Raw genomic sequence first — 18582 nt, forward strand, 5'->3', positions numbered from 1 at the left:
ACTTTAGCTTCATCTTATTCTTGTTTGAAAAAACAAAATAAATGACAAAAGCTGTGAGAACCTGATAAGGAGTGCACACAGGTGCTTTCTCTAATGAGGGTTGGTTCTCTGCTCTGCTGTGCATGAGTGTTGGACAACACAATGTAAAACATCAGCTTCATCTCATGCTTCTTTAGAAAACAAAAATGCATCAATCAAGAAAGCTTCCCAGAGCCTCCGAAGAAGTGCCCAGGGCTTCTTGTAATGAGCATTGGTTGTCTGCACCGCTGTGCACAAGTTCCATGTGTTCTGTGTATAACCTCAGGCTCTTATTGCAGCCTCTGGGCTTATATTTCTGCTTATGTTCCTGCAGGGTCATTGCCCATGAAACAAGCCAATTTCTAGTCTTACTTGCATCTGCCTAATGCTAATGCTCCAGGCTGTTTCACAGGCCCATGCGTGGTTTCTGGTCATCGCAGGCCTGCACTGACATGCCAGTGACTTACAAAAAAGGGAAAATACTTATTTATGGTTTTGCTGCTTGTCCTGGAGTCCGTCAAAAGTCCAGCCTTGTAAATGATGCTGGGTTTTATAGTATGGTTCATTTCTTACCCCTAAAAAAACCAAAAATATTTCAAACAAACAAAAAAAAAGAAAGATATGGTGGGTTTGCTTGTGAGTTCTGTTTTTTTGCAAAGGATTACATTTATCCTTTATTCATATGCCTGTAGTTACATTTTTAGAAAGAATAAAATTTGCCGTCACATTTTCCAGCTCTCACATGCTCAGGTATACTGGCTCAAATAGAGTTCTGGGCATCTTTTTTGTTTATGCACACAATTTTCCTCTATGAAAAACCTGCTCTTCAGTAATTCTGTTCTAGGAGCTCTGCTTGTAAAGCTTTTGGGGGCTAAACAGCAAATGTATTAGAGAACAATTCTGTTTAACCAATGTTTCTGTAAAAGAACCCTGCTGCAGGGTTGTTTTCATCCCATTTTCAGAGCTTCCTTGTTTGGTCTGTGTCTACTTGGCAATTATGTTTATTGCTGGTAGCAAGAAATCCTTGTAGTGCAAGTAAAAGACTCCACAGGAAAACTCAGCCCTCCAGAGCTGTTTTTCTTTGTTGGGAACTAGTGAGCCCCATGCTGTCTGAATAGGCTGCTTTAAATATCTGAGCTAGTTCAGCATTGGCTTAACTAAGCTGGTTATAACCACCAGTTTGGAGAAAGCCAGGACTGGTTTTTATGGCCAGAAAATATTCAGGCAGAACAGCTCATACTGTAACTTGTGACAATACTGTTGCTTTGGACGCCAAACTGAGGAGGTAGTGTCAGGCCTTACGAGTCTGGAGTCATTTGTGGTTTGGTACCTGGCATTATGGTAGATCATTTCTCTTTTAAGGCCTCAGAGATATGAAATAATTTGTAAAACTCTTGGGATTTAAGGGTACCCACCAGTGGATTACAGCAGTTTAAATCTATCTTGATATAAGTACTTCTGCTGCCTTAATCCACTTATACAGAGGTTTTTAAAATCAAACCTTCAGTTCTAGACTCTAAAACATTTGCATCAGTTGGTTTACCAGGCTTTCTCCTTCAGTAAAAGCCTCATGATCAAGCTGTTTGTGCTAGGTGTGTGGTGCTTACTTGTCGACCGACTGGAGCGAGCGCAGGCGAGGAGGGAGCACGCTGAGTTTCTTTGGAACTGGGGAATGCTTTGTGTTTAGGGTGAGTAAAATTTCATCAAATCACCCAGTAGCACAGCAGAGCCACTGTAATGGTGTACATAACTCTTATTTCCCTTCCACTTGAATAGGCTGGATTCTATGCCCTCCTAGTTTACAAAGTCTCCTGAACTCTTCTCAGGTTTCTGTAACCCATTTTCTTCCCTTGCACAAAATAGTTTCTTAAAAGATGTAATAAGGTAGCTCAGAAAACACTGCCTCATGCATTCAGTCACCTAAAAAGCAAAGGTATAAAGAAAGAAAAGGAATCTGCACTAAAAGGCAGTTTCATGGAATCCCAGACTGGTTTGGATTGGAAGGGACCTTAGAGCTCCTCTCGTTCCAACCCCCTGCCAGAGGCAGACACCTTCCACTACACCAGGCTGCTCCAAGCTCCATCCAACCTGGCATTGAACACTGCCAGGGATGAGGGATCTCAGTTTGATCCAATCTTTACTACTAATTGTGCAAGTGGAGTCTGAGGGGCTTGAGCATACTTTGCTATGCAGAGCTCTCTGTGTAGTGCATATGCACTAACTGAAGTGTTGCTTTTCCCCTATGCAGCTGAAGCCAGAAGTGGAACGCTACGAATGGGTGATCATAAAGCACCCAGAACTGGCCAAGCCTGGGTCAGAGACAGAAAATCATACCTCACCAAGTTCCAGCACGCTTTCTTCCGGCAGCGCCCCATCACACTCCTCAGATCACCTTTCTCCCTTCTTATCAGCTCGGCACTTCAAGTTGCCTTCCAAAACAGCCTCCATGTTCATGGCTGGCAGCAGCGAATGCATCATTATAGGTAAGTCAGTGTAAGAATTTGAGCATATGTGTTACCAGCTCTTCCCTTAGATACAAGAGTTCACCTCTATTTGCCATGTGTATAATTCAGATCACTACAGTTAGAGATAAAAGTGGCCAAAATCTGGTATTATTACCCAGCAGAAATTTTCTGTGGGAAAACTTGCGTATCAGGGACTTTAAAGGAAAACAGTAACTCATAGCTTTGGGCAGATCTGTACCTTCATACTGCCTAATTCATAATGAGAAGTAGTTTTTGAAGGGGAACTTACTTTGACCTGAAGCTTTTGAAACATGGGGTAAACTATGTAACATGCTTCTGGAACTTCATTGGATCTGTGGTGCTGCTGGCTTTGGCAAAAGCCTGCTTAGTAATGTGGTCCCCTAAATGGGATTTACAAGAAACAGGTATAAAATCATAGTTGTCCTTTTCCCAAAAAGCTTTACTTGACACTTGTTGAAACAGCATCTAGCCTGCTGATCTGCTCTAACATCAAGTATTGGCTGATTTCGCATTTAGCAGCACATGCTCTAATCAACTCTGATGTGGTTTGCAGTAATTTAGAAGACTAGGCCTGTGCTGTCACTTACTGATTTTGTTCTTCTCCCACCTTTGATTTTTGACTGCCAGCACAATTCTTTTTTTTTTTTCTTTACTGGAGGGAAAATGCACAGTTGGTAACTTCCAGCATCCTCCAGCACTGAAAATCAAATCTGAAACACAGGCATTTGAGTCTTGTTCTTACTAACTTGCATTACTTTTTTTTTAAATTAAAAAAAATCCAGTTCTGATGGTGTGCATTACATAAAAGCTGTGCATTGGATCATACCTGTTACAGCTGAGATGGCAAGCAAACATCACTTAGAGCCTCCAGTTGTTCCCATGAGAAAAGCACCTAAGTCTTTTTTTGCTACGGCAGTTTTGCATGCTAAGAAGTGCAGAGACCCGCTTACACTTGTCTTTGTCTTCTTGCAGGAGGTGGTGATGGCCAGGCTCTTTACCTCGATGCAGATCTGAACCATGGAAGAACCAGCCACTGCAATACCTTCAATAATCAGCCATTGTGCTCTGAAAGCTTCCAGATCTCTCTCTTGGAGGTGTGGGGCTTCTTGGACACCATGAATGGTTGACTGTCGTTAATCAACTAGTTTTTCAGTTGATCTAGGATTCCCAAGGCAAATTCTAATGCAGGAGCCAAGTTAGAACACAATTGCTGGGTCAGGGGTTTTCAGCCATTACTAGGTGGTGCACTTGAGTGCAGGGCTTAGTTGTTTACTCTTATTTTGTTTAAGACAGGTCAAGGTGAAGTAATGTATCTGATTGATTTAACTCCTTTGCTCTTTACCTCTAAAGGTCTGGATTCAGGTCCTGTTAATAGATAAAATGAAAATGTAATGATTTAAAACCATCCTAAATGGATACAAGCCCTTATCAAAAGGGTAGTTTGTAGTTTGATGCAACTCCTCAGAGGCCTAGAGCTGGCTGAGGTGTACTGTAGAGCTGTTTGCCATTGGCACCAGTACCTGGCTTGAGCCAGTACTATCAAATGTCTGCTCACAGGGAGCATTGATGACCTCAGATTTGATGTAGAACAGTAGCTCATGAAATCACTGCCCTACTATAAGTAGGGATTGTGCAGACAAATCAGCAGCATTTTGTTAGTTCTGAAAGCCCTCAATTCCCACAAGAACAACGATTGCTCATTGTCCTTCTCCTTGTACCTGAAACCTTGACCCATTCCAGTTGCATCTGTTTGAGAAATCTGCTTCTGAGAAAGGCATCCAGACTGGACAACCATATCTCAAAGGTTTGATTTTGTTTACATTCCTGTTCCATATCAGTACAGTGACTTCAGACTGACTAATGTACCAGGCAGCTGAAAGCCAGAGCAGTGCTCAGAAACTTCCCTTTCTTCATCTTTCCTGGAAGCTGAGATGGAGCTTTAAATCTGAGAATAACTTCTGATACCCCTACATGTTTGGTGAATTAGACACTGTGGTACAGAAGCTTAATGCTCTCCCCACAAGTAAATGAAGGGAGGTGGGAGGGAAATCCTGTGTAATGTTGTTCTGGGAGTGGGCAAGCTTTCCAGGAGACCTCTAGGTGACACTGTTTCTCTGTATCATAAGTCTTCCCAGTGATGGTATCCTGAAAAAGATGACACTTTCGGCAGCAATGTTTTGGCAGGTTTTGGATGATGCAAAGAGGCTTGTTCATTCCTGAGAGTTCATACAGCTCTCAAACATGCCTTGGGCATGGGATGTCTGTAGGTAACAGCCCTGTGTCTTCATTTAAAACTTGTGGTATCTGCTGTAGCGCAACTCCCACCCAAAGCACAAGTCCATAAACATCGATGGTAGTCCAGAGCACACAGCAGGATGCTCTCAAAGCATCAGTGGGTAATTTACTAGTGCCACCACAGGTAAAATGAAGGGAAGGGGGAAATTTTATTTTTTTTCCCTTCAGCAGTTCAGCCTAAAAAACTGTTTTAGAGTGGGGGAAATGTGATTACTTGAAGTTCATTTATAGTGATGAAATCCCAGTGAGGCTGGACAGGGTCATGTTAGCATTGAAGGGTGGGGTGAGTCTTCTGTTTTCTTGTTTGGCTTTCCATCAGTGAAAACCCCAAGTGTCTTGGTAAAGTGTTGCCTTTTGTGAAGCACTTGAACAAACTTGGCAAAAAATGTGATTTTCTTCTTCAGGTGCCATTTTAAACTTTTGTCAAAATAGCTCTTTGAAATATTAAATGCACATATAACAGTTTAAGATGTCTTTTGCACCACATATATTTGCAGTTAGATTATTTCACTCTGTTTGAGTCAGCACTCAGCCTCTCTTTCTTTCCCACTGGGTGAGTTCTGTCCAGCTCTTTTCAGAGGTTTACCATAAGTTTAACTGATCTGCAAGGTATAATTCAGTTATATTTAATGCATTTTGATGGGGAAGAACTCAACCAGTCATATCTGGCTTTTTACAAATACTGGCTGATGTTGCCTTCTGTTATGTTTTCAAAGCTAGCTGTATCACTTTGCACTTGCTAGGACCCCACAAGCTTCCTCAAACTCAAGGAATCGAACAGAGAATGTAGCCCATTTAGTGGAGTCTCTTCCATAGAGGTGGGATTTCACGTTTGTCTATATCTGCTCTCTGTGGAGCTTGTCTGAGATGCCCTTACACAATAGCATTAATTTTCAACTTGTTGTCAGATTCCTTCAAGCTGTTGGCAGGACTTGTCACACTGGGACTGAATAGATTTTGTATGGAAGGTCTCTCCTGCATCTGGCAGTGATTATGGGGTTTTCTCTCCCCATCTCTGTAGGATGCAGCTATGTCAGTGAAACCTGAGTGCTGTACCATGCCTTAGGCCATATGTGAGAAACACTGTTCCTTTCCCTGGGCACAGGAGTTTGGGTGTTTGAAATCAGAAATAACTCCTGATTGCTCAGAAATCCAGTGAGGATCCAAGGAACAGCACTGAAAACAAGTGAGGTTTGTGCAGCTGAGGTATGGGTGTCTTTCACAAGTCAGTCACAGGCTTCAACTCAGCTTCCCTTGTGCCAGATCAGTCCAACTTCTGACTCCCAAGCAGCAAAGGTCCACAAAAGAGCCCTTTTTGGCAGCTAGACAGCCAACCAATCTTTCACATGGGTCTTAAAGGTAAATCTTCTTTCTAAAGTAAGACATTACCACACTATGTCTCTCTCTGTGTGGTTGGGGCACACACTGAGCCCAATGAGCAGTGACCTCTATGAGTCTGCAAACCCTAGCAGGGAGTAAAAAGGTTCATGAGTGATCCTCCTCCTGCTGCCTGTTGGAATTCCTATGAGAATTCATATCAGTCATGAGGCACACATCACAGGGGTGGTTTAATTTGATACATCGTTCCCCTCCTTCAGGCATCCTGCAGCACTAGTGCATGCAGTTTAATTCATTCCTTTAGCAAGAGGAATTGTAGGATGCTGTGTCACCTTCACACAATCCTTCTGTTCAGTGAAAATAGATATTCCTTTTCTTGTGCAAATCCCTGTTATGATTGTGAATCATCGTAGAGGAACAGTGGTTTCTTTCCAGTTGTTTTCTGTGTAGTTAACAGTTGTCACTGACCAAATCCATATCAAAGTTCAGGTAATTAAGCCGAGCATTTGTGTAACATGCAGAGCTCTTGAGGTGGAAACCACAAACTGGTTTTTAAGACAGTGACTACAATGGGCACCTTGTCAGAAAGTTCATGTTATCCCAAGTACTCCAGTGAAGTGCTTTAGTCACCTTGTAACTGGGAACAACTGTTTGTAGGCTTTGTTTATAGTCCTGCTGGCAGCAGTGACAGCATCAGCTCCTGCAGTCCTGCAGGAGAGCATTTGCTTTCCTGAGAAGCCATTTTTGCTTTGTAATGTTCTCTGGAAAGCAGAAAAGGCCAGAAACTCCTGACATACAAAACTCTGATTTATTGTAAATGGCATCTGAGCTGTTTCCAGGCCACAGAACTTTTCCCAGCTCTCAGCCAGGCTGGACAGACTTCATCACTGCATCCAAACTGTCATTCCTGCGGATCATGCGCTTTGACACGCTCCCTTTTCAGATGAAGTGTTAATCAGCCTCCTGTTAATAGAAGCCAGTTAACAAAGGCAAGGGGGAAACTCCAATCTCCTCTGTGTGGAGATAACTGAACACAAACTGGAGGGGCAGCAGCACTGCTCTTTAAAGAGTTCAACTTCATGTCAATGATATCTGTGTTTAGCCATGGCCGGGTGGCACTTGCAGATCGATTAACTGCTGGGGTGCGTGTGCACTGAAATTGTGTACTTTGTCCTTGGAAATCCATTGTCATTTTTGATGGGGAGTGATCTCCTTTGCCCACCACAGACAGTGGTGACATGTCCAGTGGAGACTGAGGGCTGGCTCCTGCAATCCATGTCTAGGGTGCGATTGTTGGATATATCAGAGGCCTGGGCACCTGGCTGTTAATGGTGAGATGCCTTTCTGCCTGTCATGAATTTCCGAGTTTTTATAGTTGAGATGAGTGTGTGCAGTATTGGGGGTGATGTTTGTCTTCACATGAGTGGAGTTGTGCTGCTGAATTGGTTTTCCACCCTATCATTAGAATCACTGCCATATGTCAATGGTATTTTTGTCACTGTGCAGAATCTTGGATTGTATTAAAACATGTTTGACTGTGGAGGCTGCTGACTCTCCTTCATTGTTATTTTGCTTTCTGCAGATCTCATAGCAAAAGGCATGTTGAGACTGAGACATAAACCTTGGGGTATATGATCTCTCACATGAACTCCTCACTGCAGTGAAGCAATTATACAGTTTCTGACCATTTGAAGAGACCTCACAAGGATTCCACCAAGATGACATATGAAACTGACTGTAAAAAAAACTTAGATTGGTAGATTCTGAAATAAGCTTTTATCCCTTTGGTAGGACCAGAGAGCATGTTTAGCCCTATCCCCAGCAGTGTTTAAGGTCAGACTGGATGGGGCTTGGAGCAACCTGGTCTAGTGGCAACCTGCCTGTGGCAGGGGGCTGGAGCTGGATGAGCTTTAAGGTCCCTTCCAACCCAAACCAGTCTGGGGTTCTATGATTCTATGAAATGGAGCTTCGAGGTGTCTTCTGACTACCAGCACTGGTAAATTGTAGATCAAACCAGCAGTACCATTGCATCCTCTGCATCTAAATTCTGTCAACTCACCTGCAGCCCTGGCACTTGTGCCAGCACCCATGGGGCTGTGGCTGCAGGAGGCAGCTCTGCCAGGGAGTGGCTTGTTTAAAACAAGGATTTTTGTACCTCTTGATGGTTTGGTTTTAACCCAGATCTCTTCCTTGCCTGTGTCCCTGAGGACAGCGTGGATGTTTTTTGCCATGGTTCAAATGAGTGTTTCTAGCTAGCAGTGCAGGTTTCAACCATTGTTTCTCTTATTTAAGCCAAGGCTTTGCCAGTGCCTGAAACTTAAATGTAAGACTTGTGGGAACTACAGGAATGTATTGGTTGTAGGTGGAGGATACTCTCAGCCTTTGGAACATGCCCACACACAATGGCCAAGGAAATTAAAGGTGAAATTCTAGGGGGTTGATTGAAAATCCTGCCAGGCAAGAGCAAAGTAAAGCCACCACATATACCCCTGATAAACAGTGCGGGGCCTCCTGTACACAGCTGTTCCCAAGAGCAAAGCTGTGCTCTAAGGCAATGCCATGTGGAAAAGGGGGTTTGCTGAGCCTGTGGGAGCGATTCTCAGCCTGGTTTCGAGCCGGCTCTGCGCTGCCGGGTTGCAGGTTCATTACAAAGCCCGTGGCCACTAGAGGTTCCCCTTGGCCAACTCCTCAGCTTCTGCCTCCCTCCACCACCCAGCCAGCCCTTCCTGCAAGCCAAAAGTCCCAGAAGTTTAACATTACCAGGTTGAGTACTGGAAGAGATGGGAGATGAAAAGAGGGTATGAACAGGCTTTCTTCACTTAAATTCCAAAAGTGAGCTTAGCATTAAATACCATAAACCACAATTTTACAACTACCTTAAAGACCTTAAGCTTCACAAACCAAGGCGCTCAGTAGCAGGAAAATGTATCTTTGGGATCTGGAGGAGCTGAGCAGCAAGCACAGGCTACTAGTGCTGAACCTGACAGCTACTTTGAACTACTTGACTGGAAAAATGTGTAGACAAGGCCTTCAGTGACATGGTTTAGTGGTGGCCTTTGTAGTGCTGGGGAATGGTTGGACCTGATGATCTTAAAGGTCTTTCCCAACCTGTTTCATTCTATGATTTGATGATTGCAATGGTTGCACCAAGTGGTGAGAACTCCATCATCCCTGTAGGGCTTGGTGGTTGGAGAGTTAATGGGTGATGTCACTCAGGGCTGGTGGTTCATAATGAAGCTGGAGAACCTTAACTCCTGGAAGGGGAAGGCTGTCCTCCATCCTGCCACGGTGCTGTGGCATGAAGAGAGCAGGATGCTCACCAGGTGTGGCTTTTCTCCTGGGTTTTCTCTGCACAATCTTGTCTGTAAACATGAAGAGACTCAGAGCAGCCCTGAGGAGAAGGACTTGGGGGTTTTGGTTGATGGGAAAATGAACATGAGCTGGCTTCAGTGTGCGCTTACAGCCCAGAAAGCAACCGTATACGGGGCTGCATCAAAAGGAGCGTGACCAGCAGGTCGAAGGAGGTGATCCTGCCCCTCTACTCTGCTCTCGTGAGACCTCACTTGGAGTATTGTGTGCAGTTCTGGTGTCCTCAGCATAAAAAGGACATGGAACTGTTAGAACAAGTCCAGAGGAGGCCACAAGGATGATCAGGGGACTGGAGCACCTCCCATATGAAGACAGGCTGGGAAAGTTGGGGCTGTTCAGCCTGGAGAAGAGAAGGCTGCGTGGAGACCTCATAGCAGCCTTCCAGTATCTGAAGGGAGTCTATAGGGATGCTGGAGAGGGACTATACATTAGGGACTGTAGTGATAGGACAAGGGGTAATGGGTTAAAACTCGAACAGGGGAAGTTTAGATTGGATATAAGGAAGAAATTCTTTACTGTGAGGTTGGTGAGGTACTGGAGTGGGTTTCCCAGGGAGGTTGTGAACGCTCCATCCCTGGCAGTGTTCAAGACCAGGCTGGACAGAGACTTGGGTGACATGGTTTAGTGTGAGATGTCCCTACCCATGGAAGGGGGATTGGAACTTGATGATCTTAAGGTCCTTTCCAACCCTAACTATTCTATGATCCTATGATCCTATGACACAAATCCCTGCTTCACTGGGAGAGGTTTTGTAACCAGCTGATGGTACAACACTGCTTCTGGCAGCAAACCTAGAGGAGTTATTGCCTTTTAAGGCATCCTGTTGGTGTCTCCAGACCTGCCTCATTCTCTCTTTCCCCAAGCATAGCTGTGGGTGGCAGCGCCTCTGCCCCAGCAGCACAGAGGGTTGTGGCTCAATTGATGCCTGAGGCGGCTTCTGACACTATTTTCAAATCACATCAAGGGCTGCTCAGAGGAACTGGATCCAGGCTGGAGCTGGGCAGAACTTGAGGGTGTTCAGCTCCTGGCCTGCTGAGCTGGTGCTGGTTTCTCTTGTGCAAATGTAGATTAGGTGCTAGGACTGTCTATGCTGTCTCTGAACCTGGGGGCACATTACCCAGCTGCCAACACTGCTTCAGTTCATTGCTTGCTTGGTGAGACCCCTCCCTTGCTGTGGTTAAATTGTCCTCCAAAACGAAGAGTTGTGCCCTCCACATGCCTTTTGCTGGCAGGGTTTCTAACTCGTTTCTGACTGGACTTATCATCTGCTGAGTAACTGGGGCTGCATCCCCAGAGTGTGAGCAGCAGGTTGTGGGAGGGGATTCTCTCCCTCTACTACACTCTGGGGAGACCCCCCCCTGCAGTCCTGCATCCAGCTCTGGGGCAACAGCACAAGTGTTGGAGAGAGTCCAGAGGAGGCCATGGAGATACTGTGAGGGCTGGAGCAGCTCTGCTCTGGAGCCAGGCTGAGAGAGCTGGGCTTGTTCAGCCTGGACAAGAGAAGGCTCCTTAAGGGGTGACCTTAGAGCAGCTCCAGTGACTAAAGGGGCTCCAAGAAACCTGGAGAGGGGCTTTGGACAAGGGCCTGTAGGGACAGGACAAGGGGGAATGGCTTTAACCTGACAGAGGGGAGGCTGAGATGAGCTCTTAGGCAGAAGTTCTTCCCTGTGAGGGTGCTGAGGCGCTGGCACAGGGTGCCCAGAGAAGCTGTGGCTGCCCCATCCCTGGTAGTGTTCAAGGCCAGGTTGGACGGGGCTTGGAGCAACCTGGTCTGGTGGAAGGTGTCCCTGCCTGTGGCAGGGGGTTGGAACTGTATGGGCTTTAAGGTCCCATCTAACACAAACCAGTCAGATCTCTTGCAGCTGTAAGGTGAAAGAGGCAACTTTGGAAACCCATAGAAAGGACTGCAAGTCCAGAAAGCCAGCTATCAGTGCCTCGTCATCCCAGCCTACGTGATGCTGGATCCTCTGTACAATAAATGGCTGGGAGTCCACATTTTTGACCTGCAAGTGTTGCAAACAGAGCAGCGCTCGTGTTGGCTCCACCAGCTCAGCAGGGCCCGCTGGCTGCAACCAGCATTGTCCTGCTCACGGTGACTAAGGCACAATCTATTTCTCTTCCTCAAATGTTCCACATTGTGCTGTGTAATCCTGCTTCCTTAAAGGCTGGGTGGACCTTGGAACAACCTGATCTAGTGGAAGGTATCCCTGCCCATGGCAGGGGGCTAGAACTGGATGAGGATTAAACTTTGAGTCCAGACCTTTCTGTGACAATGTGAAGACCCACTTTTGCCCCCTTGCACTGTGAAGCTCTGTGCTGTGCTGCAAGGGTTGCCTCAGGCAGACGGACCCTTTTGAGAACCATTGCATACGGGCTTCTGAATCACATACTTTCTGCAGAGGTCTGAGCATGCTGTGCCTTGGTAGGCTCAGCTTGTTGAGGATCTGAATTCAAGCACAACAAAGACCACAGACAGGAGGAAGTTGGTTGCTCTCTATAAATCCTGCAGAACAACAACTTGTCCAGACTTTCCCAAGGGAGGTTTAGGACTGAAACTTCAGGAGCTGTCCCAGTTTGCTGAGCTGGGCAGAGGCACACATCCCACCTAGTGTTTTGCCCCTTGATCTCTTGCATGATGGGTCTTGTATGCTTGATGGAGACGAGCCCCTTGCAGTGAGCAGGCAGCTCCTGATGCTCCAGCAGCAGGGGGCAGGTGGCTGTGGGAGTCATGCTGGTGGGATTGGAGCATCTGCACCAGTCCTTCCTGTCACCTCAGCACCCACATAAGTGGTGCAGCACAGTGATGCCACCCCCTGCCCTCACCCAGGGGATAGTGCAGAGATAACCCTTGGGGATGGTGGAACAGGAGAGTCCAGGCTTCCTCGACAGCCAAAGTGCTGCAGGACCTTCCTTGTGACCACACTCACACAAATTTAATGGGGGAAACCATAGAATCCTAGAATGGTTTGGGTTGGAAGAGACCTTATAGCTCATCCAGTTCCAAACTCATGCAACGGGCAGGGACACCTCCCACCAGACCAGGTTGCTCCAAGCCCCATCCAACCTGGCCTTGAACACTGCCAGGGATGGGGCAGCCACAGCTTCTCTGGGCACCCTGTGCCAGTGCCTCAGCACCCTCACAGGGAAGAACTTCTGCTAAGAGCTCATCTCAGTCTCCCCTCTGTCAGGTTAAAGCCATTCCCCCTTGGCCTGTCCTACAGGCCCTTGTCCAAAGCCCCTCTCCAGATCTCTTGTAGAAAAAGAGGAAGAGGCAGCAAAATCTCAGAGATGTTGAGTTTCTCAATGTTTGGCTCTTGTTCCACAGCAGCAGGAAGTCAGCCTCTGCCACTGCCTTACACAGGAAGGGCTGAGCAGGAATAACTCTTGTTGGGTATCAGAGTCCCCCCAGTTCCCCACCCTTAACACCAGAGGAAAACTGGTTTCAGCAGTTTCACAGCTCACAGAAATTCTTGGTGAGGCTCTTTCCTCTAAGGATTTGCCTGATTTTTAACAATTGCCATAACCTCTATCATGGAGTTCAATAGGGTTTCTCTTAGTCTAGAAGAACATTATGCACAGCTCCTATGTCACCGTGTGATCTTTTTCTGTTTAGGCAGGTAAAGGCATTTCTCTCTTAGAGCTTCACTCGCCCCATGCCAGGGTTGTGACCTGGCTTTGTTTCTCAATGGTGAGCTCCTGACCCTGGAGGGAGCAGCTCAGCTCCTGGGACTGTGGGGCTGTGCTCCACCGTGGCTCCCAGCATCCCATGGCTGTGCGTTCTTGTGGGGCAGCTCCTTCCCTAATGAACAATAGCATGATTATGTACAGAAAATGCAGAAGTGGAAATCACAGGGGAATAACTGACCAATGGAGGAAACCTGTTAACGTGTGTTTGACACAGCCTTGGCTGGGGGAAGTAGAGGGGCAAGTGCAGAGGTTTCCAAGGAAGAGCCAGGGCACATCTCCTTCCTGCCTATCTTCTGCTCAACCCTCCGACAGTTTTGGAGCTGCCTCCAGCTCCTACTGACATCTTGGGGAGAATTCCTAGCCTGTGTTTGGAGGGGATATGTGCTGCTCCTCTGGCTGCTGGCAGCACTCTCATGCCCCTTCCCTGGGTGAGAGCACCCTCACCAGTGCCTGCTGCAGCCCTAAAAGCTGTTTGCAGAGAGGAGGGTCCAGGGCTGGCCAGAGGAGAAGGGCAGGGCAGGCTCTTGGCCCATAAACCAGCATAAACAAGTTCTAAGCTGAAGACTTTGGCCTGAATTGCCTCATGACCTCTGCTGGGAACCATCTCTCATGCAGCCAGAAACTGCTTGCAGGGGCTGGATCTGTGTTTCCTTGTACACACGACAAGGACTCTCATGCTCCCGTGACCATCTGCACTAGCCAGTCCCTGCCCTGTGTTTATTGTTGGCTTTTTGAGGCAAAGGATGTTTTTAAGGGTTTAATGTTTAATCTGCACCAGCTAACCAAACCTTGCAGAGGTTAAATGAGACTGGAGGTGGCTGTACAAGGTACTCTTCCTTCCCAGCATCCATGTGGTTTTGTGGTCGTGAAAACCTGGAAGAATTTTGGAAGTGCAGGGATGTGAAATTCAGCCACTTGCCTGGGCTGGTGCGAGGCATGTTATGAACAACTACGACCAGGGCAAAGGAGCTGCTCTGGGAGCATGGGAGAGAGGGACAATGAGAAAGGTTTGAGTTCCTGGCAGTGTGTGTGCAGAAACATGCCACTCTTGGCACTGCACGAGCAGATGCATTTGGCAGCAAACCCTCTGTCCAATAGCAATACCTTTCCCTGAGCCATGCAGAGATGGTGGGACCCGCTCTGTCCTTCCTCTCCTCAGGCATGGGGTCAGGTGTCTCCCAGGGCAGTGTGACTGGGAATTGCCCAGCAGGTCCCACTTGAAACCTGGAGGCAGCCGGTGTCCTCTGAGTGACAGCCTCAAACAATCCCCAGTGTTTTCTCTGAAGGGTCTATCTCCAACTAATCTTCCCTGGCGCTGCTAACTCACAGTCACTGGAACAACCACAGGAGAGATCATAGAGTGATAGAATCCCAGACTGGTTTGGGTTGGAAGGGACCTTAAAGCTCATCCAGTTCCAACCCCCTGCCACAGGCAGGGACACCTTCCACCAGACCAGGTTGCTCCAAGCCCCATCCAACCTGGCCTTGAACACTGCCAGGGATGGGGCAGCCACAGCTTCTCTGGGCACCCTGTGCCAGCGCCTCAGCACCCTCACAGGGAAGAACTTGTGCCTAAGAGCTCATCTCAGCCTCCCCTCTGTCAGGTTAAAGCCATTCCCCCTTGTCCTGTCCCTACAGGCCCTTGTCCAAAGCCCCTCTCCAGCTTTCTTGGAGCCCCTTTAGTCACTGGAGCTGCTCTAAGGTCTCCCCTTCAGGAGCCTTCTCTTGTCCAGGCTGAACAAGCCCAGCTCTCTCAGCCTGGCTCCAGAGCAGAGCTGCTCCAGCCCTCACAGCATCTCCATGGCCTCCTCTGGACTCCCTCCAACAGCTCCACGTCCCTCTTGTGTTGTTGCCTCAGATCTGGATCAGGACTGAGGTACAATCTGCTCCCTCTCCTGCTACTCACACTCGGGATGCAGCAAACCACACAAGGGGTTTCTGGGCTTAAGTGCTCAATGAAGCCAGGTCACAGGAACTTCTCAGCAACCAAGACCCCCAAGTCCTGAAAGCCCCTGGGGGCAAAATCTCTCTGCTTCAATCCCAGATGTTTCTGCTACCATTCCTGCACAGGGAAACACAGCTAGGTTTAGGCCATGGTGCACTACCCTTGAGGACCTAAACCCATTGAGTTTAGGAGTTTCCCAATGAGGTCTGGAGCTGCTGCTCCCATCCACCCACCCTGTGTTAGCCCTCATCTGCTTCATCCTGATGATGAACGGTGCTGGGCAAAGAGCCGGGGCTCTGCCGAGACTGCTTCTGCATGCGGGAGTTCTTCTGTGAGCAGGGATATGTGGAAGGCTGTGCCACGAGGATAAGAAGGAAGAAGCAGTAGCTTGGGTAAGTGTGGGGCCTATGTATCAGCCAGTATTACTAATAAATGTGCAGCCAGACAGGCATCCTTCAATAGTGAGCTGCTATTCCTGTGCTCCAGCTTCCTCATGTGATTCTGGCTGTGTCAACTGATAGGGAAAAAAGCCTCTATGGAAGAAATGGCGTGTTCCTAGGGGAGGCCCAGGGTTCTGTGTGTCACTACTTCCCTATGTACCTCAACAGCTCAGATCCAGAGCGATGCGGTGAGGATGGAGCAGGGACCAAATCTGGGTTTGCCTTCAGATGTTTGGCTTGATGGAAATCTCCGCCCTGACCTTAGTTAAGGGGCTGGAATCTAACCACAGACCCCTGTTGCAGGGAGGTGTCCTCCCTTTCCCAGCACACACCAGGGCTGTCTGTCCACTCTCTGACTCTGGAAACAAGAGGTGGTTGGGTTGGAGAGCACAGTAGGGGCCAGGCTGTGGGGGCACCACAGGGACTGTGCTCATCCCTGGCTGTCCTCAGTTTCCATTAGGGACTGAAGGTGGCAGTGTTTCCCCTCTCTCAAAAACAAGAGTCACAAAGCTGGGTTTATTCCCATTGTAAAACCCCATGGTTTTGTAAAATCCTCAAAATGGTGCTGGGAAACAAAATGCTGTGTTGTCACTAGTGTTGTCATCTGGGCTTCATATCATGGCATTCCTTACCTCTGGCTGTTTGAACCATGCCAGCGTATTTCAAAACCTGACAGGAAGTAAAATACATAAAATCAGCTTCTTTTCATCTCTTCCACATCTGCTGCCCCTTTAATTTCTGTTCTGCACTTACGGGATATGGCAGAAAGAGGAACTGATTGCTTTCATATGTCCCTCCACAGATTTCCACTTAGTGTCCTTTACCTCTTCCCCTTTTCTGAGCAATAACCTTGTGTGATCTTTGTCATCTGCAAATGCTCTTGCCCTTTTCATCTGCATCCTCTGAACTTTACTGTCCAGCCTATGTCTTCTTCAAATCCCAGTGGTTAATGCAGTCAGTTGTGTCTCTCTGCCTGCAGCACAGAGCCCAAGCTCAGGATCTACCCTGCAGCCCTGCAGTAAGCCGTGCCTACTGAGCCTGTGATGGGTGGCCTAAAAAGTACTAAAAATCAGAGGGCTGAGCTTTGGAATCCATGGGGTCATGGTCCAGATCCAGATTTGCTGCTTTGGTGGCATTGAGGTGAGCAGGTCTATGGTACAGTCATCATTTCTCCTACAAAGTATCATCTTTATTGGGTACTTAGCCCTCAAGGGCAGCACGTCTCCTGTCAGCCATGGCGGCACAGCTGGACCCTGCCTTTGGCTCTGGCTTGGGGTGTGTTTTTAACACAAATATGAAGGGATGGTTAGAACCAACCCACTCCCTACTCTGCTTTAAACTTGCACTGGAGCCTTTGGAGGCGCCTGGATTTCCTTCTGGTCTCTGCTAGAATAGCTAAGCAGCCTGATTGAGACCGCCTTTGATCAGGGGTGACGAAACTTCCCTCAGAGGCGGTGTTTGATGCCATGTCTAGTATGGATGGGAACAAGGATGGGCAGAGAAAATCCCAGCCCACCTCAGGGGGTGGACTGTGCACAGAGGGGGTTGTAACTTTTCCAAGAGGAACATAAACTCTTCCCTTCACCACTAGAGCCTCTCTTGCATCACTGTGGTCCTGCTCATTCCTGATGCGATGCTCGTTCCCTACGAAGTGCCCATGCCATTGGAAAACCAGCCAGAGCAGCCCAGCTAAGCAGATGTGTACTTCATCCCCATGGGGAGGACTCGCCATCCCCTCGCTAGTGCCACAATGTTCCACACCGGGTGTTGTAGGAGGAGAACTGCCTGTAAGAGAGGTGTGAAACCCGACGAACAGAAAAATTACTCTGAAAAGGCTTTGTGCCCTGCCTGGCAGCAGACATGTCACCAGACAGGGCTCTAAAGGCAGCTCCAATCCCCCAGCAGGACGAGCAGGGAAATAACAGCCTGAGGGAGAAATAAGCAAAGGAAACTGTGTTCCTTCTCCCTTTTTGTCTTTGCTAGAACAAAGTGTAGTGTGAGTGCTGTTTAGTTTGGCTCACCCACAGCGTTTTGGTTTGGGTGCTTCCAGCAGAAAGGACACAGCTGGGAAAGCTGCTGGGCAGGGAGGCGAGGCTGCAGGAATGTTACCATGAGTGAATGGAGGCACCTGTGGACCCCCAGCGAGGCAGGGTGACATTGGGATGCTGCCAGCACCCGCACCCAGAAACACATCTGCGGGAAACTGGTCACCCCAGCATGTGCACGTACAGGTTGTTAGGGACAATCTAACCCTGTTCTGGCAAACATCTTCACCAGTCAAACCCATCTTTTCCGGTGTGCATTAGCAGAGGTGTGTGTGTGCAGGAGGAGGGCAGAATGCCAGGCTGTGATGAAGCCCAGGAGCCCCACATGAGAGGAATTTCAGGGGTTGTAACTGAGCTGCCACTGGCACTGGCACTAGCTCAGTCTCAGCTCTAGGAACTGAGGGGTCCACAGGCATGAGAAGCACAGAGGAGAGGCTGGCATAGCACAGAACAGCATGGCATAGCATTGCACTGCACAGCACAGCATAGTGCAGCAGAGCACAGCACAGCAGGGCACAGCAAGGCATGGTATGGCACAGCATAGCACAGCACAGCTCAGCATGGCACAGCAGCTGGCCAAATGCAGCATGCTGGAGGTGATGCTCCATGCAAATGCAGGTGCAGAGCATCAGCTTGGGAATGTCTGGGAGGTGCCAAGGATTGGACTGAATCAGCTCATCGGTGGTGTGGCAAGAGTGGGGCCAGGAGAGAGCAAAGGCAGGAGGCTCCTGCCTGGGCACAGCTCAGAGCAGGCGAACAGTGCAGGGCAGCAGCAGCATGTCCTGCCAGGCCAGGTTTGATTCCCTCGGTGCCGGCTCCTCAGGCTCATGGAGAGGTGCAACACGGAGCAGGAGCAGGTTTGTGAAGCAGGACAGAGCCATGGCACCAAACCCAGCCCAGTGGTGAAGGACAGATTCTGGGCAGCCTGGCACATGTCTTCAGAGCAGCTCCTGTCCAGG

General features: G+C 48.2%; 1 protein-coding gene across 3 annotated transcripts in view; it reads left to right on the forward strand.

Moving 5' to 3' along the window:
• TBC1D24 (TBC1 domain family member 24) overlaps positions 1-7677 on the forward strand; it is a 31213-nt gene extending 23536 nt beyond the window's left edge. For all 3 annotated transcript variants that reach the window (XM_031050407.2, XM_031050408.2, XM_005150662.3), the window contains 3 exons: positions 1611-1706; positions 2267-2501; positions 3477-7677. In XM_031050407.2, the coding sequence (XP_030906267.1) occupies positions 1611-1706; positions 2267-2501; positions 3477-3631 (486 nt within the window). In that variant the 3' untranslated portion in view covers positions 3632-7677. The remainder of the gene's footprint in view (positions 1-1610; positions 1707-2266; positions 2502-3476) is intronic.
• The last annotated feature ends 10905 nt before the right edge of the window (positions 7678-18582 follow it).

Source organism: Melopsittacus undulatus, chromosome 8, assembly GCF_012275295.1.
Source record: "Melopsittacus undulatus isolate bMelUnd1 chromosome 8, bMelUnd1.mat.Z, whole genome shotgun sequence".
Lineage (NCBI taxonomy): Eukaryota > Metazoa > Chordata > Aves > Psittaciformes > Psittaculidae > Melopsittacus > Melopsittacus undulatus.